At 39.0% G+C, this 20,349-nt stretch overlaps 1 protein-coding gene across 1 annotated transcript in view; it reads left to right on the top strand.

Moving 5' to 3' along the window:
- The window catches only part of aplp1 (amyloid beta (A4) precursor-like protein 1), a 77,819-nt gene that overhangs the window by 47,133 nt on the left and 10,337 nt on the right, over positions 1–20,349 (top strand). Inside the window, exons 2-6 of the mRNA XM_057833699.1 lie at positions 9,053–9,232; positions 13,135–13,264; positions 14,039–14,151; positions 17,983–18,170; positions 18,245–18,549. Coding sequence (XP_057689682.1) covers positions 9,053–9,232; positions 13,135–13,264; positions 14,039–14,151; positions 17,983–18,170; positions 18,245–18,549 — 916 coding nt within the window. The remainder of the gene's footprint in view (positions 1–9,052; positions 9,233–13,134; positions 13,265–14,038; positions 14,152–17,982; positions 18,171–18,244; positions 18,550–20,349) is intronic.

Consider the following 20,349-nt stretch of genomic DNA (forward strand, 5'->3'; position numbering starts at 1 on the left):
TCTGAATGTATGTTACTTACAGTGCCTTGCAAAAGTATTCGGCCCCCTTGAATCTTGCAACCTTTCACCACATTTCAGGCTTCAAACATAAAGATACGAAATTTAATTTTTTTGTCAAGAATCAACAACAAGTGGGACACAATCGTGAAGTGGAACAACATTTATTGGATAATTTAAACTTTTTTAACAAATAAAAAACTGAAAAGTGGGGCGTGCAATATTATTTGGCCCCTTTACTTTCAGTGCAGCAAACTCACTCCAGAAGTTCAGTGAGGATCTCTGAATGATCCAATCTTGTCCTAAATGACCGATGATGATAAATAGAATCCACCTGTGTGTAATCAAGTCTCCGTATAAATGCACCTGCTCTGTGATAGTCTCAGGGTTCTGTTTAAAGTGCAGAGAGCATTATGAAAACCAAGGAACACACCAGGCAGGTCCGAGATACTGTTGTGGAGAAGTTTAAAGCCGGATTTGGATACAAAAAGATTTCCCAAGCTTTAAACATCTCAAGGAACACTGTGCAAGCCATCATATTGAAATGGAAGGAGCATCAGGCCACTGCAAATCTACCAAGACCCGGCCGTCCTTCCAAACTTTCTTCTCAAACAAGGAGAAAACTGATCAGAGATGCAGCCAAGAGGCCCATGATTTACAGCTGAGGTGGGAGAGTCTGTCCATAGGACAACAATCAGTCGTACACTGCACAAATCTGGCCTTTATGGAAGAGTGGCAAGAAGAAAGCCATTTCTCAAAGATATACATAAAAAGCCTCATTTAAAGTTTGCCACAAGCCACCTGGGAGACACACCAAACATGTGGAAGAAGGTGCTCTGGTCAGATGAAACCAAAATTGAACTTTTTGGCCACAATGCAAAACAATATGTTTGGCATAAAAGCAACACAGCTCATCACCCTGAACACACCATCCCCACTGTCAAACATGGTGGTGGCAGCATCATGGTTTGGGCCTGCTTTTCTTCAGCAGGGACAGAGAAGATGGTTAAAATTGACGGGAAGATGGATGCAGCCAAATACAGGAACATTCTGGAAGAAAACCTGTTGGTACCTGCACAAGACCTGAGACTGGGACGGAGATTTATCTTCCAACAGGACAATGATCCAAAACATAAAGCCAAATCTATAATGGAATGGTTCAAAAATAAACGTATCCAGGTGTTAGAATGGCCAAGTCAAAGTCCAGACCTGAATCCAATCGAGAATCTGTGGAAAGAGCTGAAGACTGCTGTTCACAAACACTCTCCATCCAACCTCACTGAGCTCGAGCTGTTTTGCAAGGAAGAATGGGCAAGAATGTCAGTCTCTCGATGTGCAAAACTGATAGAAACATACCCCAAGCGACTTGCAGCTGTAATTGGAGCAAAAGGTGGCGCTACAAAGTATTAACGCAAGGGGGCCGAATAATATTGCACGCCCCACTTTTCAGTTTTTTATTTGTTAAAAAAGTTTAAATGATCCAATACATTTTGTTCCACTTCACGATTGTGTCCCACTTGTTGTTGATTCTTGACAAAAAATTCAAATTTTATATCTTTATGTTTGAAGCCTGAAATGTGGCGAAAGGTTGCAAGGTTCAAGGGGGCCGAATACTTTTGCAAGGCATTGTATATCTTAATTATTTTTTAAAAAGTCAATGTTTACTTTAACTTCAATTTTAATATACATTCTATGTTCTTAAGTAGTTAAAATTGAGATTTGGCATTTAGTATGTGAGGAAATGAGGGAAAATAAAAATTAGGCGATGGAGGTTGTGATTATTGCTGTTTTTGTTAACTTTTATTTTGCAAATAATTGAAAAAATACAATTTTGATTGAAAATCAGTTTTAGTTTTTATATGTTATAGAAATAACTGCTAAAACAGTTTTTTTTTTTTGCATTTCAGTAGTGTAAGAGGTTTGACCCCCCCCCCCCAAAAAAAGAAAGAAAATATATATATATATATATATATATATATATATATATATATATATATATATATATATATATATATATAATTTCTGGCTCCGTGGCGACCTTCACGTCAGGGAGTTCCGGCAAGAAATTCTAGCCACTTTCACCCCTGGGTATTAGGGTGGTCCGCGTTCTCTAACTCATTCTCTGGGGAGGCACCAAAACATGCCTACTGTACACAAATTTTGACAATAGCCATTGCCAGAACTCATCATTATTTCAAAGAGCTCTATTTTTTTAAAACATGTGCCTACCAAAAGCTACCTACTTTTGGACCCATAACGGGGGACACATTGATGTACAGGCAAAATGCGGCATTTTAGGGGCAAACTGTGGCCTGTTTCGTTTTAAATATCGAGGGAAAATCAAACGTCAAGTCACCTTCATTACCTCAGGCAGTCAGTCGACTCACATACGAGGGCTTTTTATAGCATTTGGATGTTCATCTGACAAATCTGTATATGGCGGAAAACACTCAGATGACTTGAAGTTCCGCTCTGAGACCCCCAATTTGGCCAACTTTCTAAATTGTCCAATATTCATTTGTGATACATCATTGGAAAGGTTAAAATCTCAATTTTCTGGGGGAAGAATTTTTTTGAACCGGAGGGCATTTAAAAAATAAAATTAAATTTAAAAAAAAATTAAACAGTAAAACCCTAACTGGAGGCGAGAGCACGTGAGAGCAGAATTAATGACGCCATGATTTTAACGAGATATTATCGCGTACTTACCTTGTTTTGATCCAAAAACTCCATGTAGTATGTATCATCGAGTGTCAGGACACAGATATGAATGGCCACAGCCGGATTTTTGGGGGATTTTATTGGTGAAACACGGTCATATAAAAAGGGTCGCGATGCAGAAATCGCAGACAACAAGGAGTGGTCGAGATATTCTTATTTCATATATTTACCCTTTTAAACGTTATTTTTCCATTTTTCTTTGTTTGGATGAATTATTTGTCATCTAACATATCGGGGAAAATGCAACAGTAACAACAACAAAAAAATACAATTAACCCATAGTTATGAGGTAGATATCTGTGACTTATTTACAGACGCCACATTTTTCATTGTGACGTGATTTGTTTAAAAGTTTAAAATATGCGAGTCAATAATTTTTTGAAGTCGTTTTTTTTTTTGTTTTTTCTTAAACTAAATGTTAGACATCAATTAATGATTCTAAGTTAAAAATGACAGACATTTTGAATAATAAATATAATTACTTACCTTCTTTTTATGGCTAGGTTGAAACAAAAGCGGTTGCGTGACGTCTGTAAACGGGGGTTTCCAGGGTAAAACGAATAAATTAAAAATAGTTTGGAGGCTTAGTGCGCCATGAATCTGCCATGGCGGCATATAGACATATTGTTCTGTCAAACACAACAGTTGTTTTGGCTTAAAATACAGCGGATCCTTTTAAAGAAGGGTGCAAGAGCAGAAACTGCTTTTTCAGTCTTGTCTGTGTTTTCCGCCATATACCACATACATTTAAAATGCTGAATTTATGGTTTTAGGCATACAAGTCAATGGACGTAATCCACAACTGACTAAAAACAATACAATCAAAACAAAATAAAACATCGTCTGTTTTTATTTCTGCAATTAATTAATTTATTTGATGAGCCCTGAGAGAGATATTTAAAAATCTGACACCAGGGATTAATGTTAATACATGCCTAGAATACCTACCAAATTTCATTTGATCCGTCCACAAATAATGGAGGAATAGCAATTTGGATTCAGCAAATAATTAATGTAATTAATCGACCTTGAGACAAAAAAAAATTTAAAAATCAGAGTCCGAGGATTGATGTGTATACATGCCTGGATGTATTTCTACCAAATTTTATTGTTATCAGTCCACAAATAATCAAGAAATAGATTAAAAATGATAGTGTACGTACTGACGACAACAACAACAGCATGAATGGCTACTTGTCAGGTCTTCGCCCAGTGGCGTGGGAAGTAGGGTGCTGAGGGTGCGGCAGCACCCCCTGGTGTTGGGTATTTTTTTGTTGTTGTTAATTATAAATAAAACATAAATAAATACATAAATAAAACATATTGAAACAATAGCGTACAGTGGTACCTCGACATACGATCACTTCGACACACTATGTTTTGGACATCCGACGTAAAATTTGACTCGCTATTTCTTTCTACACCCGACAAAATGCTCGAAATATGACGAATTATGACAGCGTCGCTATTTCATTTTTTTCCCGCAAGACGGACGCACGGCGGATTTTCTTGTGAGAGAAATCAACACAAGTTTCAAGAATGTTCAAGCAGGTGGGAGAAAAAGAAAAAAGGTGAGGCTTGCAATTGAAATGAAGATGGAAATGATGAAAAAATATCAGCGTGGGGTGCGAGTTCGTGAACTGCTTGACAATACTCCGACAACCTCCGTTCGCCAGTCTTTATAATTTTACACAATTAATATTGTGGTACCATCGCCAAAGATATCACCAGCTTCGTCAGGTTTTTAATCATTTATTTCAGAAGTTGTGCAACACAAGACGCCAACTGTCCTGGGCAGTTGACGCCAGCAACAACTGGACGTTAAAAGAGAAAGTAAAATCTCAACTGCACTCTCTCTCTCTGTCATCTGCCACGCAATGCGTTCAGGTGCACCACGCAAAATACATCCGCCACATTACAACCCAATTTGTTACATTATTACAGCTATAATTATTATTGCTATTATTGTATTATTATTCCAATTTTTATTCATAATTTATTTGTTTTGCTCTTTGTAATTGCTATTTGCAATAGCAACAGCAGTATTTATTAAGGATTTAGTGTAGGTTTTCGGGCTGTGGAACGAATCAATGGAATTATAATGTATTCTTGTAGGAAACACCTGCTCAACATACAACCATTTTCAACTTACAAACAAGGTCCTGGAACGAATTAACTTCATATGTAGTGGTACCACTGTATTTCATTTTGGGGTTTAAATATACGTATTGAAAAAGTTGTTGTTGTTTTTTTTTTTTTTTTTTGTCTGACACCTTGCTTGCTACCAGATCATGTTGGCTAAGGCGCTATTGGAACGGAGAAGTTAACTGTTGACGTAGGAGGTGTTAACATGGCGCAAAAACGAATTAGCGATTTTTTCTTTACAAAAACTGCGTAATTTTCTCAAATTTAATTTGAGGTCGAAAATGAAGATGATTATGATAGTTCATAATTGTGCCTAGCAAGGAAACGTTAGCTGCAGATTTAGACCGTGGAGAACTTCAGATAGTTTGCATTATAGCCATGTTATTGTTTGTTGATGTTGGGCTGTCACCCTGCAGAGCGCGGTTGAATATTCGTGTGCAATTTATTTCAGTGTTGTAAAAGGTTGTGTTAAACCGAGGCTGATTCGACCTTTTAGTTTTCAAATGTGTTTATTTCCAATACAAAAACTCCAACACACACTGTATATGAAATAAAAATAAAACACTGTCTTTCTAGTAGTCTAGTTTTAGTATGTAAATGATCCAGCATGCGTGTGTAGTGCCATTGTGCACACCTTGTATGGAGAAAAAAGCGCGAGCATGACAAATTTGGACCAAAACGGCTGTTTTTGGAGGGGGAAAACCAAAATGGAATCCTCAGCACCCCCTGCTGTGAGTAAATTACATCGCCCCTATTTCAGCCTGTAAGAATAATAATACAGTGATCCCTCGTTTTTCACGGTTAATGGGGACCAGAACCGGCCGCGATAAGTGAAAAACTGCGAAGTAGCGCACCCCACGCCAAAAGGTGTTTTTTTTAATGTATTAATAAAGGTTTTTAAGCACTTCAAATGTAATGATAATGATAAGTTTTAAACATGTTACTGTCCCTCCGAATTATTTTCATACAAAAAGTACTGTAGTAGAAAAATGCTTGGCTTTATTAAATGCTTCTGTTACCTCCCTTGGCTGTGACTCCTGGAGTGACATGTGGAAATTACAAACTGCTCAGGATCACTTTTAACATCTGGCATTTGTTGCCGCAAACACAACACGTCCAGCTGCCTAGAACGTTGCCCCACACACACACAATTATTCCAGCGCACGTTGACTTATCTCCCCACCCGCGCATACGCACACAGAGCCTGTCAGTTCAAAGGAAGCACTCGCAACACTTCATTGAGTGAGTCTACTCAAATCCTCCCACTTACATACAATGAGTTGCCACAGCAACTGTTTAACTCATTTGCTCCCAAAAACGTATAAATATGTTCTATTTTTGTTTCAGTGACCCAAAGACGTATTTATACGTCTTTTACATTTTTTTTTTTTTTTCAAAAAAAGTCATCTCTGGGTCGTGATTCAATTTAGCTCCAAAGCACAAAGCTGAAAATCCATTTTAAAGCAATAAAACTGGCCACTGGAGGGCAGTAGTGCATTTTGTAAGACCCGCAACCCTATTCAATGCAACGACGGCCAAGCCGCATAGCCAGGGCGCCGTCGGAAGACGACCGATTGGATGTCAGGTGGCGGACGGCCGAGCAGAAAAAAACGGTAGGATGCCCGGGATGCCAGGCGCTGGACGACTGAGCAGAACGACCGGGACCACTAGATGCCGTTGAATCCATGCTGCTCGCGAGCAGAGCCCGCAGAGACTCAAAAAAATTCATCTTTTTGAGGCAGGCAACGATGAGGGAAAAGTTTAACCGGCTGTCGCAGCCACAATAGCATCATCTTTCAGTTAGTTATGTTAAATAAATTGCTCTATTTGTCTTGTTGCTTCTGTTATTTTGTAAAAGGAAAAACATTATTCAGATGTTTGGGATGTAACTAAAGCAAAAAATAGCTGTGTTTAGGTCAAAGTTATGTTTGAAATGTATGCTTGACAAAAAGCTCAAGTTCCCCGTTTCTTCATTAGAAATTGGAAAATTGCTCAAACTAAGCTATTTTCTAATGCTGATTTATAAAGAATGGAAAAATATATGATCTTACTTTTTTTCTGCCGAAAGAAGAGAGTCTAATCTTTCTTTTGGTGGGTTCCATGTTTATATAGCAATAGAACAGAATTTTCTGTGGGCCTTGAAAAATCAGTCAAAATCCAGTAAAATGGCTGGGAGCGAAGGGCCTTGCTCCGGTGAAAATGGGTGGGAGTGAATGAGTTAACAAGTTAAACGATGATTGACGCGTGCAGCTCTTTAGAAGCTTGTGACTCTGGCAAGATCAAACTCAAAACATCAGCGAGGGATCACTTTAATAGTCTTATATCAAAATAATAAATTCTGTGAGGGATCACTGTAAAAGTATTATAAAAAATAATAAATATATTCTGTGCTTGGCTAGCAACTAATTCAGTGTGTATCCTGCCTACTGCCCATAGTTAGCTGGGATAGGGTCCAGCACCCTCGCGACCTTCGTGAGGAAAGCAGAATGGAAGATGAATGATTCAAAGACAATATGAGCATCAACTTGACTGGCTTTTAGCCTGCAGTGATAAAGGGCTACCTCTCAAGTAGGGTCCACATAACGAGACGGGACATCTATTTTTTAATTTTCGTAAATGCGAGAGACCCAACATATGATTCCTCTCCAATGTGTTGTGTACTGGAGATGAATGTCATAGCAAGCAACTGTTACTTAAACGGTACCAAATATTGGGGTTGCAAACTGTTCTCTTAATACACTAGTATATTTTCTACTTTATTAAATGACCTGGGAGGACAGTTATACAAACACGTAACATATCTATTTTCTCCTTTATTCTGTTAACAGCGCAAGCATCAAGTCAATTCCTCATTAGGTGCCCTTTCATATAACATTACAGAAATATTTGCCCTGGTAAATATTGAATAGGTTTAACTCTTGCAATTGTCGGCCTCAAGCATTTTTTGTAAATCAGAGAAGGGAAATTTTAACAAACCACACATCACAGGATAACCTTTTAGAGACATGCAATAATCTGTTTTTTGCTGACTACAAGCGGAAGGGGAAAATGCTCAAATTGGTTGACCGCAATATGTACCGGGACACCTGTAAAGCTCCTATTTGTTCATATTTAATTTATTTTCCTCATAGGAAGTAATGTAAAATGATGACTTTGAATTTTAATTAGGACTTCAAACAGTTGAGCTGCAGCCGGCCCAGCCAGCACCGCTCTTTGATCAAGCATCACTCTCATATTTTTTTTCTTGTTACTTTCTTCCTCGAGGCAACTCTCTTCTAATTGGCTCAGCAGAGCTTCTAGCCTCTGTGGCATCTTTTTCTCCATCTTTCAGTCCTTCTCAGACATGAAAAGATTGCTGCTGTACAAAGGGGCCTTTTTCTGCAACGGATCGTTCAAAAATTGACTCAATGTTCAGGCTCTGCTCTAATAAATCCTCTTCAGTTCTGCTTAGCACATTGCAAAGCAAAATGAAGAGGCAATTGTTCTTGGTAACACAGTGAATCACCCCAAAAACATGTCTATGAAAAATGTATTTGGAGTCCTTGTTTGGGCTGATTATTGGCGTATCTCATCTTGGTGTGTGCAGTGTTTTTAATGTAGTGAAGTAGCTCATCGGTCAATGAGCTCAATTTAACACCTGACGCCCAGCCCGAGCGAGCGGCTGTTTGCTCCTCGGTGCGTGGTCCCCCGGGTCCACCCTGAGTGGAGGCAACATATTCCACGATCAATAACAACATCCAAGAAGGCTGCCATCAAAGGGGATATGCCTGCTTTCAGGGGAAACTATAATTTATACACTGTATGTTTATTAAATCGTATATATTTACATCCTGCATGCCTCACCCTTCAGTGATCCCGGCAAATGCAGCAATAAACTGGGCTTCTTATTGGCTCTTACTTGTCACTGGCTGTGGGTTCTTTTTTTAAACAGAGCTATCAATAGATCTCGCCTTGCTTTGAATTCTGTCGATATCCTTTTAAAGCTCAATTCTCTTGTGCATTAGCTTAACTTTTCCGTTTTGATATCTCACTCTCGGTCAGTGCCACACTTCTCCGGGTTTATTGCTAAAGTGCATTTACCAATTATCTGTAAAGCCTACTTCTCCCTAGATCAGCTTCACTATTATCTGTCACTGGGTTTGTATCGACTCATCGTCTTCTTTGTATCCATCCCTCCCTTCTTCTGCAGGCCTTGTCTGTGACTGAGGTTAACGGGCCTGGCACCCAAGTGGCGGAGCCGCAGATTGCAATGTTCTGTGGGCGTCAACTGTTACATATGAACCCACAGACGGGCCAGTGGGAACCGGACCCTCAAGGGCGCAAGGACTGCTTCAAAGATCCCAGTGAAATTCTCTCCTACTGTCAGGAGGTAGGATCATGTGACAGAAACATTTTGGATCGGTGGAAAATTACATGAACGGTGTAAAAATATTGATAACAATAATAACAATTCTGGATGCATGGTGAAGAGTGGTTAGCACGTCCGCCTCACAGTTCTGAGATCAGGGTTTCAAAGCTGGGCTCCGGCTTTCCTCTCTGGAGTTTGCATGTTTTCCCCGTGCCAAAAACATGCACAGTAGGCTGATTGAACACGCCAAATTGTCCATAGGTATGAGTGTGTATGTGATTGGTTTTTGTCCTTGTCCCCAGCAATTGGCTGGCAACCAATTCAGGGTGTATCCTGCTCACTGCCCGTTGTTGGCAGGGATAGACTCGAGCACCCCCATGACCCTCATGAGAATAAGTGTTACATAAAATGAATGAATGATTGGATATATAACAATTCTGCATCATGACCCTTTTAGCTCTATAGTGTGTTTAAATACAGTTTTTGGAATGGGGATTATTTATTTTTAGTTTATTATCATGGTGATTTATTAAATTATTCATCACTTATTATGTATCTTGAATAATCATTCATTTACATGTGACATCGTACAAAACAATCATATTCCATTCTTAAAATCATACCAATTATGAGGAAAAGGCAACCAAGCGCCATCTGGCGGTTATAGTATGGATATGTAGAACTAAAATGTATTGTGTTCATATCAGCCGACTAGATCTAGGGTAGGGGTGGGCAAACCGGTCCTCCAGGACAGTAGTGGGTCCTTTGTTCCAACTGATTCAGCACAGACAGTTCAACCAATGAAGTTTCTGCTGCAACAATAAAAAACCTGACTGCAATCAACTGATTGCGCTTAAAAACACCAGATTGGTGAAAAGTTTTCCTCTTGATGGGTTGGAATGGAAACCCGCACCTACTGTGGCCCTATTTGGAATAGTTTGCCCACCACTGTCTTTAGGTGAACCTCTTATTCTAAAGCACACATCGCCAAACTATTCCATATAGAGTCGCAATGTGTGCAGGTTTTCATTCCAACAAAACAAGATGACACCTTTGCACCAATCTTGTGTCTTACAAATTTAATCAGTTCAGTTTAGCACAAACCTCATTGGTTAAACTGTCTGTGCTCGATCGCTTGGAACAAAAACCAGTGGTCCATGAGGACCGGTTTGGAGACCCCCGGTCAAAAGTCTGAGGTTTTCCCAGTTATTCAAATGAGCTGATATACAGTGCTACCTGGACATACAATCGCATCGACATACGATCCTTTCGACATCCGACGTAAAATTTGACTCGTCATTTGTCTCGACATAGAAATACGATGATTGTCGCAATTTCATTGTTTTCCTGCAAGATAGACGCACAGCGGATTTTCTTGTTGGAGAAATCAACATTGGGTCCCAAGCAAGTAGGGACATAACACTGCCAACTTTTCGGGATGCTCAAATTGTCCCCATCAACTTTTAAGCAACTTTATTTGCATTATATACAGTAATACATTCAGTTTAATGGTCATTTTCATTTTTCCCATTTGTTGTAAGGATATAATAGCCCCAACCATTGTTGAGTTAATTATTTTTATTATGTTAAGACTTGCTCAATGTGCTGGTGCATTTTTCCCCCTCAAACTAACACTAACCCTTTAGGTTAAAAAGAAAGAGAATACAATAAAGAAGACCAAAAATATCTACATATATTTATAATTGATTAGACGAATACAGTTGATTGTGTTTGATTGTAGTCCATTCGCATACATGTAAATAAACGTGTAAAACTCATTAAAATAATATTAAAAACGCAAAATAAGGTTAAAATAACCTTGCCAAACTTATTGAAAAAGATAAGAAAGAAAGATTAATTAGTATAAAAATCAGTTAGGGAGAGGATTACAATGGATTGTGTGAAACTGTCATAAAGTTATTCATAAAAGTGAGTACACCCCTCGCATTTCTGCAGATATTCAAGTATATCTTTTCATGGGATAACAAAATGACACTTTGACACAATGAAAAGTAGTCTGTGTACAGCTTATATAATATAGTTGATTTATTTTCCCCTCAAAATAACTCAAAATATAGCCAATTATATAAACTAGGGCTGTCAAAATTATCGCGTTAACGCGCGGTAATTAATTTTTTTAATTAATCACGTTAAAATATTTGAAGCAATTAACGCACATGTCCCGCTCAGAAAGTATTCTGCCTTTTGGTAAGTTTTACAGCAAGGCTTTTTATGCTGTCCAACAGCGAACTCTTGTGGTCGCTTTGCGACATAGTTTATTGTTTTCTTACCAGTTCGTATGCACGACGTCTCGGGCTGATAATGTTGTGCTTATATGATCCTTGGACAAGATTTGTCCGTAAGTATGGTTGTTGTAAAGAACGTACATATTATGTTAGTAAGCGAAATGTTATATTTTTTGTACGAGACGCTTTTTGTTTATGTTTAGTAAATCTGTATAGCGTGCTAAGCTAACGTTGTTGCTAATACAATGCTTGTGTACTTTCATTTTGTAGTTTTACGACGGTCTAAAGAGGACAATGGTTTGAGGCCATTTTATTAATAAATCAGATGAAAAAGGAAGAAGTCTAATTATTAAGGCGTCGTTCACTAGCTGTCTAGCTTTGGAAAGAGTAGACGCTTCGGAGTGAGGACAGCATAGACAGATTTAAATTACAGTAGAGTGAAATGCCCACTACAGTCCTTATGTACAGTATGTTGAATGTATATATCCATCTTGTGTCTTATCTTTCCATTCCAACAATTTATTTTACAGAATATATATATAATTTACAGAAAAATATGGCATATTTTATAGACGGTTTGAATTGCGATTAATTGAGATTAATTACGATTAATTAATTTTTAAGCTGTAATTAACTCGATTAAAAATTTTAATCGTTTGACAGCCCTAATATAAACCCCTGGCAATAAAAGTGAGTACACCCCTTAGAAACTACGTACATCCCTAAATGTCTTTTCAATCTCTGCAGCAATGCTGACAGCACTCCTGTAACGAGTCACATGATGTATGTCATTCCAGAGTGATCATATTTTGATTTCCAAAAAGAGGACACAAATAACAGACATTAATAATCCCCGTTTAGTCTTGTATTCAAAGTTTATATGGACTGATAGAACGCATACACGCACACACATGAGCCTTGACATGTGTGCGTGAAATGACATGGGTGCGTCAATTTGCCCCGACTCGGCCATGTGTGCAATAATTAAATATTGCTCATTCGGCGCACAGAATGAAAATCGAAAATTGTAAGGCTTATTCTTGTCTTTGCCCACTTCGTGCTTAAAAGCAGAGTTCAAGCTAGGCTCTAATACCTACATGCCGCCGTCCTCTGTGCCTCTTGCTCTTTGCTGACATAATTGCTGCATGAATTCCGATTTGGGAGTCTTGACAGTTCAGACCGCCAGTCACGTTGTGAAAAAATGTGCCCCAGATCGGATTTGAACCACATACGAAAGTGACTCAGATCGGATTTGAAATGGTCCACTTCTATGCGACTTGTCCCGTTCAGACCGTCAAGCTAATGCCTGACTCGAGTCGGAAAAACACGAAAAAATCGGATTCGTGCATTAAGACCTGTAGTATGAACCTAGCCAATTGGGACTTACAAACCAGGTCCTGGAACGAATTATGTAGAGGTACCACATTATATACTTTAAGTCAATTGATAATATTGTAAACATTTTTAATGAGACATTCGACAATGGCCTTGCATGGTGTTACAAACATGCATGAGTCTTTCCCTCATGCAGTCTCTTCATATACCCGACCTCCATTATTTGACCCGCCTCCTTGAACCTGACTTCTGACCAAATGTCCCATTCCCTCCTCTTGTCTCTTTCCCCTTTGCTCTGCCCATCCACTTTTCTTCTATCTCTGCATGGACCTGCACGACCAGATGTACCCAGCGCTTTCCATCTCCCACGTAGAGGAGGCAAAAAGTCCTGTGAACATCCCTTACTGGTGTAAGAAAGGCTGGAGCCACTGCCAGGCACACCCTTTCATAGTGGTGCCCTATCGCTGTCTAGGTAAGAACCAAACAGGCGACGGTACTGTAATGCAAATCACCTATAAGCATTACTTACATTTGTAGTGGAGTGAGGTTGACTGTGTGAAGCAAATAAGACAAATGACCTAAACCTCACGATGCTGATGGAGAGATGATTGGATGGAATATGACACTGGTTGATGGATTACACTTGTAGCTACTCTACAAAGGTGAAGACATGAGTTGCTACTATTTATTTCCGATCATGAACTGTTTGATAGAGACTGAATCGACAAGGGCTAAGATTTTTCTGAAGCACTGATGACCACATCCTGAGAGATAAGAACCCTTAAATTAGAGCCATTTTTCCTTCACTTTCTTAAAGTGACAGACAACACATTTTATCAATGGCCTGAATGTGAAAGACTGTTACTCAATGTATACTGTATAAGGTATGCAAAGGGAAAATGTCTTCGACTTCTGAAAATGGAAAAAATAATATGTAAACAGATACATTTTTTTTAAAAAATTTAAATGTGGCTATGATGTCACCACGTTTGTGGCCGGTGTAACTTTTTCCCGTTATCAAAAGTGCAAGAACTTTGAGATATGCATACTTACATAAGTATTTTCGATTAACCGTCTTTCACATGAAAGTTACTTATTCTAGGTGATGTCTGATCTGTTAATTAAGCAAAATCAGCTGTAGGTGTGTGTCCCAGTTTACCCGTGTGAAGTCACACCTGCATACATGGGAGAAACTGAAGGACTTAATCTCACACTGACCTCTCTGTGTTATTTCGTGTTGGTGCAGAGGGCGAGTATGTGAGCGAGGCTTTGCTGGTTCCAGACCGGTGCCGCTTCCTCCACCAGGAGAAGATGGATGCCTGCGAGAGCTATGTGTATTGGCACAACATTGCAAAGGAGGTGAGCTATGATGGCTGTTCATCTGAATTTCTTCTTCTGTTATATAATATAATAAGGATTCGTGTTGCACCGATACTAGTATTGGTATCAGTACTGGTACGGCACTAAAACGACATCATCGGTATGGGGGAGCATTAAGAAATAACGAGCCGATGGTGTGCTGGATGTACAATGTGTCACAAAAGTGAGTACACCCCTCGCATTTCTGCAGATATTTAAGTATATCCTTTCATGGGACAACACTGACAAAATGACACTTTGACACAATGAAAAGTAGTCTGTGTGCAGCTTATATAATGGAGTTACTTTATTTTCCCCTCAAAATGTAGCCATTAAAATCTAAACCCCCGGCAGCAAAAGTGAGTACACCCCTTAGAAATTACATCCCTAAATGTCCAAATTGAGTACTGCTTGTTATTTTTCCTCCAAAATATCATGGGACTCGTTAGCGTTACTAGGTCCAGGTGTGCATAGGGAGTAGATGTGTTCAAATTTGTAGTGCAGCTCTCACACTCTCTCATGCTGGTCAGTGAAAGTTCCAACATGGCAACCACATGGCAAAGAACTCTCTGAGGATCTTAAAAGGCGTATTGTTGCACTATATGAAGATGGCCAAGGTTACAAGAAGATTGCCAACACCCTGAAACTGAGCTGCAGCACAGTGGCTAAGATCATTCAGTGTTTTAAAAGAGCAGGGTCCACTCAGAACAGGCCTCGGGTTGGTCGTCCAAAGAAGCTGAGCGCACATGCTGAGCGTCACATCCAAATGCCTTCTTTGAAAGATCGTCGCAGGAGTGCTGTCAGCAGTGCTGCAGAGATTGAAGAGGTGGGGGGGTCAGCCTGTTAGTGCTCAGACCATAGGCAAGGCAAGGCAAATTTATTTATATAGCACAATTCAACACAAGGCAATTCAAAGTGCTTTACATCACATGAAGACCGTAAAAATCACATTTAAATCAATAGAACGTAAAACACAAAGACAATCGAAATAGGAAATAAAATTATACATAAAAATCGCATTTAATCATGAATAAAAATAAAAATAAAACAAATTGTACTAATAATAATAATAATTGAAATGACCATAAGCCGCACTCTACATTAAATTGGTGTGCATGGGCGTCACCCCAGGAGAAAGCCTCTTGTGAAGACGGTACACAAGAAAGCCCGCAAACTGTTTGCTGAAGACTTGTCAACAAAGCACATGGATTACTGGAACTATGTCCTATTGTCTGATGAGACGATTAATTTGTTTTGTTCCGATGGTCTCAAGCATGTGTGGCGGCGACCAGGTGAGGAGTACAAAGATAAGTGTGTCATGCCTAAAGTCAAGCATGGTGGTGGGAATGTCATGGTCTAGGACTGCAAGAGTGCTGCAGGTGTTGGAGAGTTACATTCCCTGGAGGGAAACATAAACTCTGACATGTACTGTGAAATACTGCAGCAGAGCATGATCCCCTCCCTCCAGAAACTGGGTCGCAGGGCAGTGTTCCAGCTTGACAATGACCCCAAACACACCTCCAAGATGACCACTGCTTTACTGAAGAGGCTGAGGGTAAAGGTGATGGACTGGCCAAGCATGTCTGCAGACTCAATAGAACATATTTGGGGTATCCTCAAGTGAAAGATGGAGATGCGCAAAGTCTCAAATATCCGGCAGCTCCGCAACATCATCATGGAGGAGTGGAAAAGCATTCCAGTGGCAACCTGTGAAGCTCTGGTCAACTCCATGCCCAGGAGAGTAAAGGCAGTTCTGGATATTAGTAGTGGCCACACAAAATATTAACAGTTGACATGTTGTATGTTAATATCGACAACTTTCACTAAGGGGTGTACCCACTTTTGTTGCCAGGGGTTTAGCTATGAATGGCTATATTTTGAGGGGAAAATAAATGAACTCTATTATATAAGCTGCACACAGACTACTTTTCATTGTGCCAAAGTGTCATTTTTTCAGTGTTGTCCCATTAAAAGATATACTTAAATATCTGCAGAAATGTGAAGGGTGTACTCACTTTTGTGATATACTGTATTTTTCGAGATCTAGTTTCCAAACACTTGTCGCCCTACCCACGATGATTTTAGATATCCAATCATGTGGCATCCAATCACTCTTATAACAAGAATTTCAATGAGTTTATCACTAATAGTCATCCTTTCCGTTTGAAGTGGGAAGGTGGCAGGGAATAAACGTTTATTGAGGTATAAGATAAATTTTGTTGTTCCTTTGGCCAAGCTGCACCTTCTCAACAATTAGTTTATCACTAGTAGACGTCCAATCCTTTTGAAGCTGCCAGCCCTTCCATTTCAAATGGATTGAAAGTCTAGCCCAGTCAATGACAGACAATTAGCTAAGCAGTATCTGACCAAACCATAATAGTGTTGTGGGGTAGACAAAGCACACTGACACATTTGCAGATATATCGACAAGCCTCCTGAGCTTTAATCAAGTCAAGGACTATATAGGTACAACAAGCAAGCACATGAAAGCAATATGACGGAGACCACCTGAACACTTGGTGTTGCTTGGTAATAACAGGAACCATGTGGAGTTGTTCATAACAGGAAATATTTGCACTAGCCACTCTGGTCAAGATGACCTGATCAAGTAATCACAGGTGAAGAGGACCTTGTCCCACTTTCTTGGAACAAATGACGTTTTGTGTAACAGCTCAGGCCGTGCGAGATTAGCCACTTAGGACAATACAACTGCTTATAGTTAAATTTAAATTAATTAAATATATGGCAGAAACCACAGACAAGGCTGAAAAAACAGTTTTATGCTTTTGCACCCCTCTTTAAAATAAACCGCCGTATTTTAAGCCAAAAGAACTGTTGTGTTTGATAGAACAATATGTTTAAATGCTGCCATAGCAGTTTCATGGCGCATTATGTCCCCGAACTGTTTTTGATTTGTCCATTTTACACTGGAGACCCCCGTTTACGGAAACCGTGCAACCGCTTTTGTTTCAACACAGCCATAAAAAGAAGATATTTAGTTTAAAAACAAATTAAGTCACAATGAAAAAAAAATTTCCCCAATATTTTAGATGATAAATAATCGATCCAAACAAAGAAAAAAAAAAAAGTCTAAAAGGGTAAATATTTGAAAAAGAAAATCTCGACCACTTCTTGATGTCTGCGATTTCTGCATTGTGACCCTTGTTATATTACCCTGGAGACCCCCGTTTACAGAGACCGGACAACCGCTTTTGTTTCAACCCAGCCATATAAAGAAGATATTTAGTTTAAAAAAGAAACAAAAAGTGTTTACTCGCATATTTTAAACTTAAATAAATTACGTCACAATGAAAAAAAATTTTTCCCAGAATTTTAGATGATAAATAATCGATCCAAAAAAAAAAAGATTCGGTGAGACATGCTACACATAGTTTTTGGATTAAAACAAGGTAAGTACGTGATAATATCTCCTTAAAATCATGGTGTCTTTAATTATGCTCTCTCATGCTCTCACCTCGAGTTAGGTTTTAGGGGTTTAATTTTTTTTTTAAATGCCCCCCTGTTCAAAATTTTTCTTCCCCCAGAAAATTGAGATTTTAAGCTTTCCAATGATGTATCACACATGCATGTAGGACAAATTTAAAATTTGGCCAAATTGGGGGTCTCAGAGCAGAACTTCAAGTCACCTGAGTGTTTCCCACCATATATTTTTTTTTTTTTCACAAAATGTGGTATTGCTACAGTATCGGCAACGGCCGATAGCACGTAGCAGGGTATCGTTATTGGTATCGGAAGCCAAAAGATAGTATTGGTGCAACACTAATATGTATGGGTAAACCATTGAAACCAACATTATTTTTTCTCCTAAAGGCCTGTACTGTAGAAAATCTGGAGCTTCACAGCTATGGAATGCTTTTGCCTTGCGGAGAAAATTTCCGCGGGGTGGAGTATGTTTGCTGCCCAGGTCGAAGCAGCTCAAGCAGTAAGGCAGACTTGGAGGAAAGAGAACTGCTTGCTGGCCACCAGACGTCACATAATAGCGGAATTTTTAATTCTGCGTAAGGCACCGCTAACAGATTCAGCTTGACCACGCATGCCAAGATATTTGATCACCCCCTTTTTTTTCCGATAGTGTCAAAGTGACAGAACCCACCCCGACCCCCACCTCTGACACAGACGTGTACGAGGCGGACATGGAGGATGACGATGACGAAGTGGTGGAAGAAGATGAGGAGGAAGAGGAAGATGAAGACGAGGTCGATGAGGAGGCGATGGATGAGGAGGATGAGGAGGAGCCCGTTGCAGTGAGAAACTCCGAGAAGTACGAATACCCCATCGACTCTGGTACCTACCAGATGTCTGACTATCTGGACTCATCCTACGATGTAAAAAGCTACAAAGCCACAACCTCGCCACCTGTGATGAAGGAAGACAGTGGTAATCTACTTGTTTCAATAACCATGAGCTCTGTCTACCGTCTAATTCCGTACATTCATTGGACTGGACAGGAAGTGTGAATAATTTCTACATGCTTTGTAATTTTCAACTTTTAAAGGGAACCTCCAAAGACTTGTTGGCTCGAATAAGACACAATTGTTCTCTTTTACTAAAATATGTTATTAGAAACACATAAAATATTGCCATTGATTTAAAAATCGATAATATTTAGTGTTTTGACCTGCAGAGGGGGCCGTATTTTATGTGGCGAGTACCGTATTTTTCGGACTATAAGTCACTGTTTTTTTCATAGTTTGGCTGGGGGTGCGACTTATACTCAGGAGCGACTTATGTGTGAAATTATTAACACATTATGATATCATTTCACATGTTATTTTGGTGTTTTGGAGTGACACTGATGGTTTGCTAAACTTGTTAGCATGTTCTTTATGCTATAGTTATCTGAATAACTCTTAATAGCTATGTTACGTTAACATACTGGCCACGTTCGCATTTTGTTGTTCATGCATCATGTAACATTACTATGCACTTATTCAGCATGTTGTTCTATATTGTATTTTTATTTTAAATTGCCTTTCAAGATGAAATATCTGTTCTATGTGCTGGATTTTATCAAGTAAATTTCCCCCAAAAATGCGACTTATACTCCAGTGCGACTTATATATGTTTTTTTCCTCTTCATTGGGCATTTTATGGCTGGTGCGACTTATACTCAGGTGCGACTTATAGTCCGAAAAATACGGTACTTGCTATTGTGTTTTTATTGAGTCTTTTATTACCTTTTCATTGCTTCAAAATACTTTATGCATGTGTTTCCCTCTCATACTTTTAAGCATTGTGTTTTCTTGTGGGTAGCTTTAAAGCAGATTGTTGATCTGTTGACCACATTAGCGTATTTAAGTAGCGTATTTGAACCACCCTTATTTGATATTACTACGTTTAAGTACCGTATTGGCCCGAATATAAGACGGCCCTGATTATAAGACGACCCCCTCTTTGTCAAGACTCAAGTTTGAAAAAAGACTTTTTGAACACCAAATTATTTTTTATTAAGAAAATAATTACAGTACATCCGAAACAAATGATTCTAACAATATATTTGAGAGAAAAAGCATGTTATTTTGCCTCATTCAAATCTTAACATCTGAACATTTAAAAATGTAAACTAAAGTGCAATCACATTCGTAAATGAATGGCTTCTGGTTTTTGAAATGTAAATAAACCAATATATTGTGTTAAAACAAGAAAATTGCAATAACTGCAATAACCATCAAAGTGAAGTCTAATTGTAACTGTAGTGTGGAAACAAATCTGAATAAGGAAAAACATTCCAATGAAATAATGCAAACTGGTTAAACTTGAGAGTAGCTGAGATCTGTCATGACAGAACATCGCGTCAGTGAAATCTGGCACCATCTAGTGTTGTGAATGGGTATAATGTCTAGACCGCAACTATAAGACGACCCCCTTTTTTTCAGTCTCATTTCAATGCAAAAAAACGCCGCCTTATATTCGGACCAATACAGTATTTTCTTAAGGCATCTTTAGTATGTTCTGTTTGTATGCATCTAACCAAAATAAGCTGAAAGCACACGGTATAACTTTAAATGTCAAATTGGTGTCTTGAAGAACGTTCCGCCGGTGTAGCACATTTTGGCAGAACACTGATTTTGTCCAGCTCTGGTCTCGTCTCATCCCGTCTTTCCTGCTAATTTTGCTTATGCTGCGGGTTTTGTAAACTATCGACAATTTAATTCAATTTAATATATCGTTTATCTT

Source organism: Corythoichthys intestinalis, chromosome 4 (assembly GCF_030265065.1).
Source record: "Corythoichthys intestinalis isolate RoL2023-P3 chromosome 4, ASM3026506v1, whole genome shotgun sequence".
In the NCBI taxonomy this organism is placed as follows: Eukaryota; Metazoa; Chordata; class Actinopteri; order Syngnathiformes; family Syngnathidae; genus Corythoichthys; species Corythoichthys intestinalis.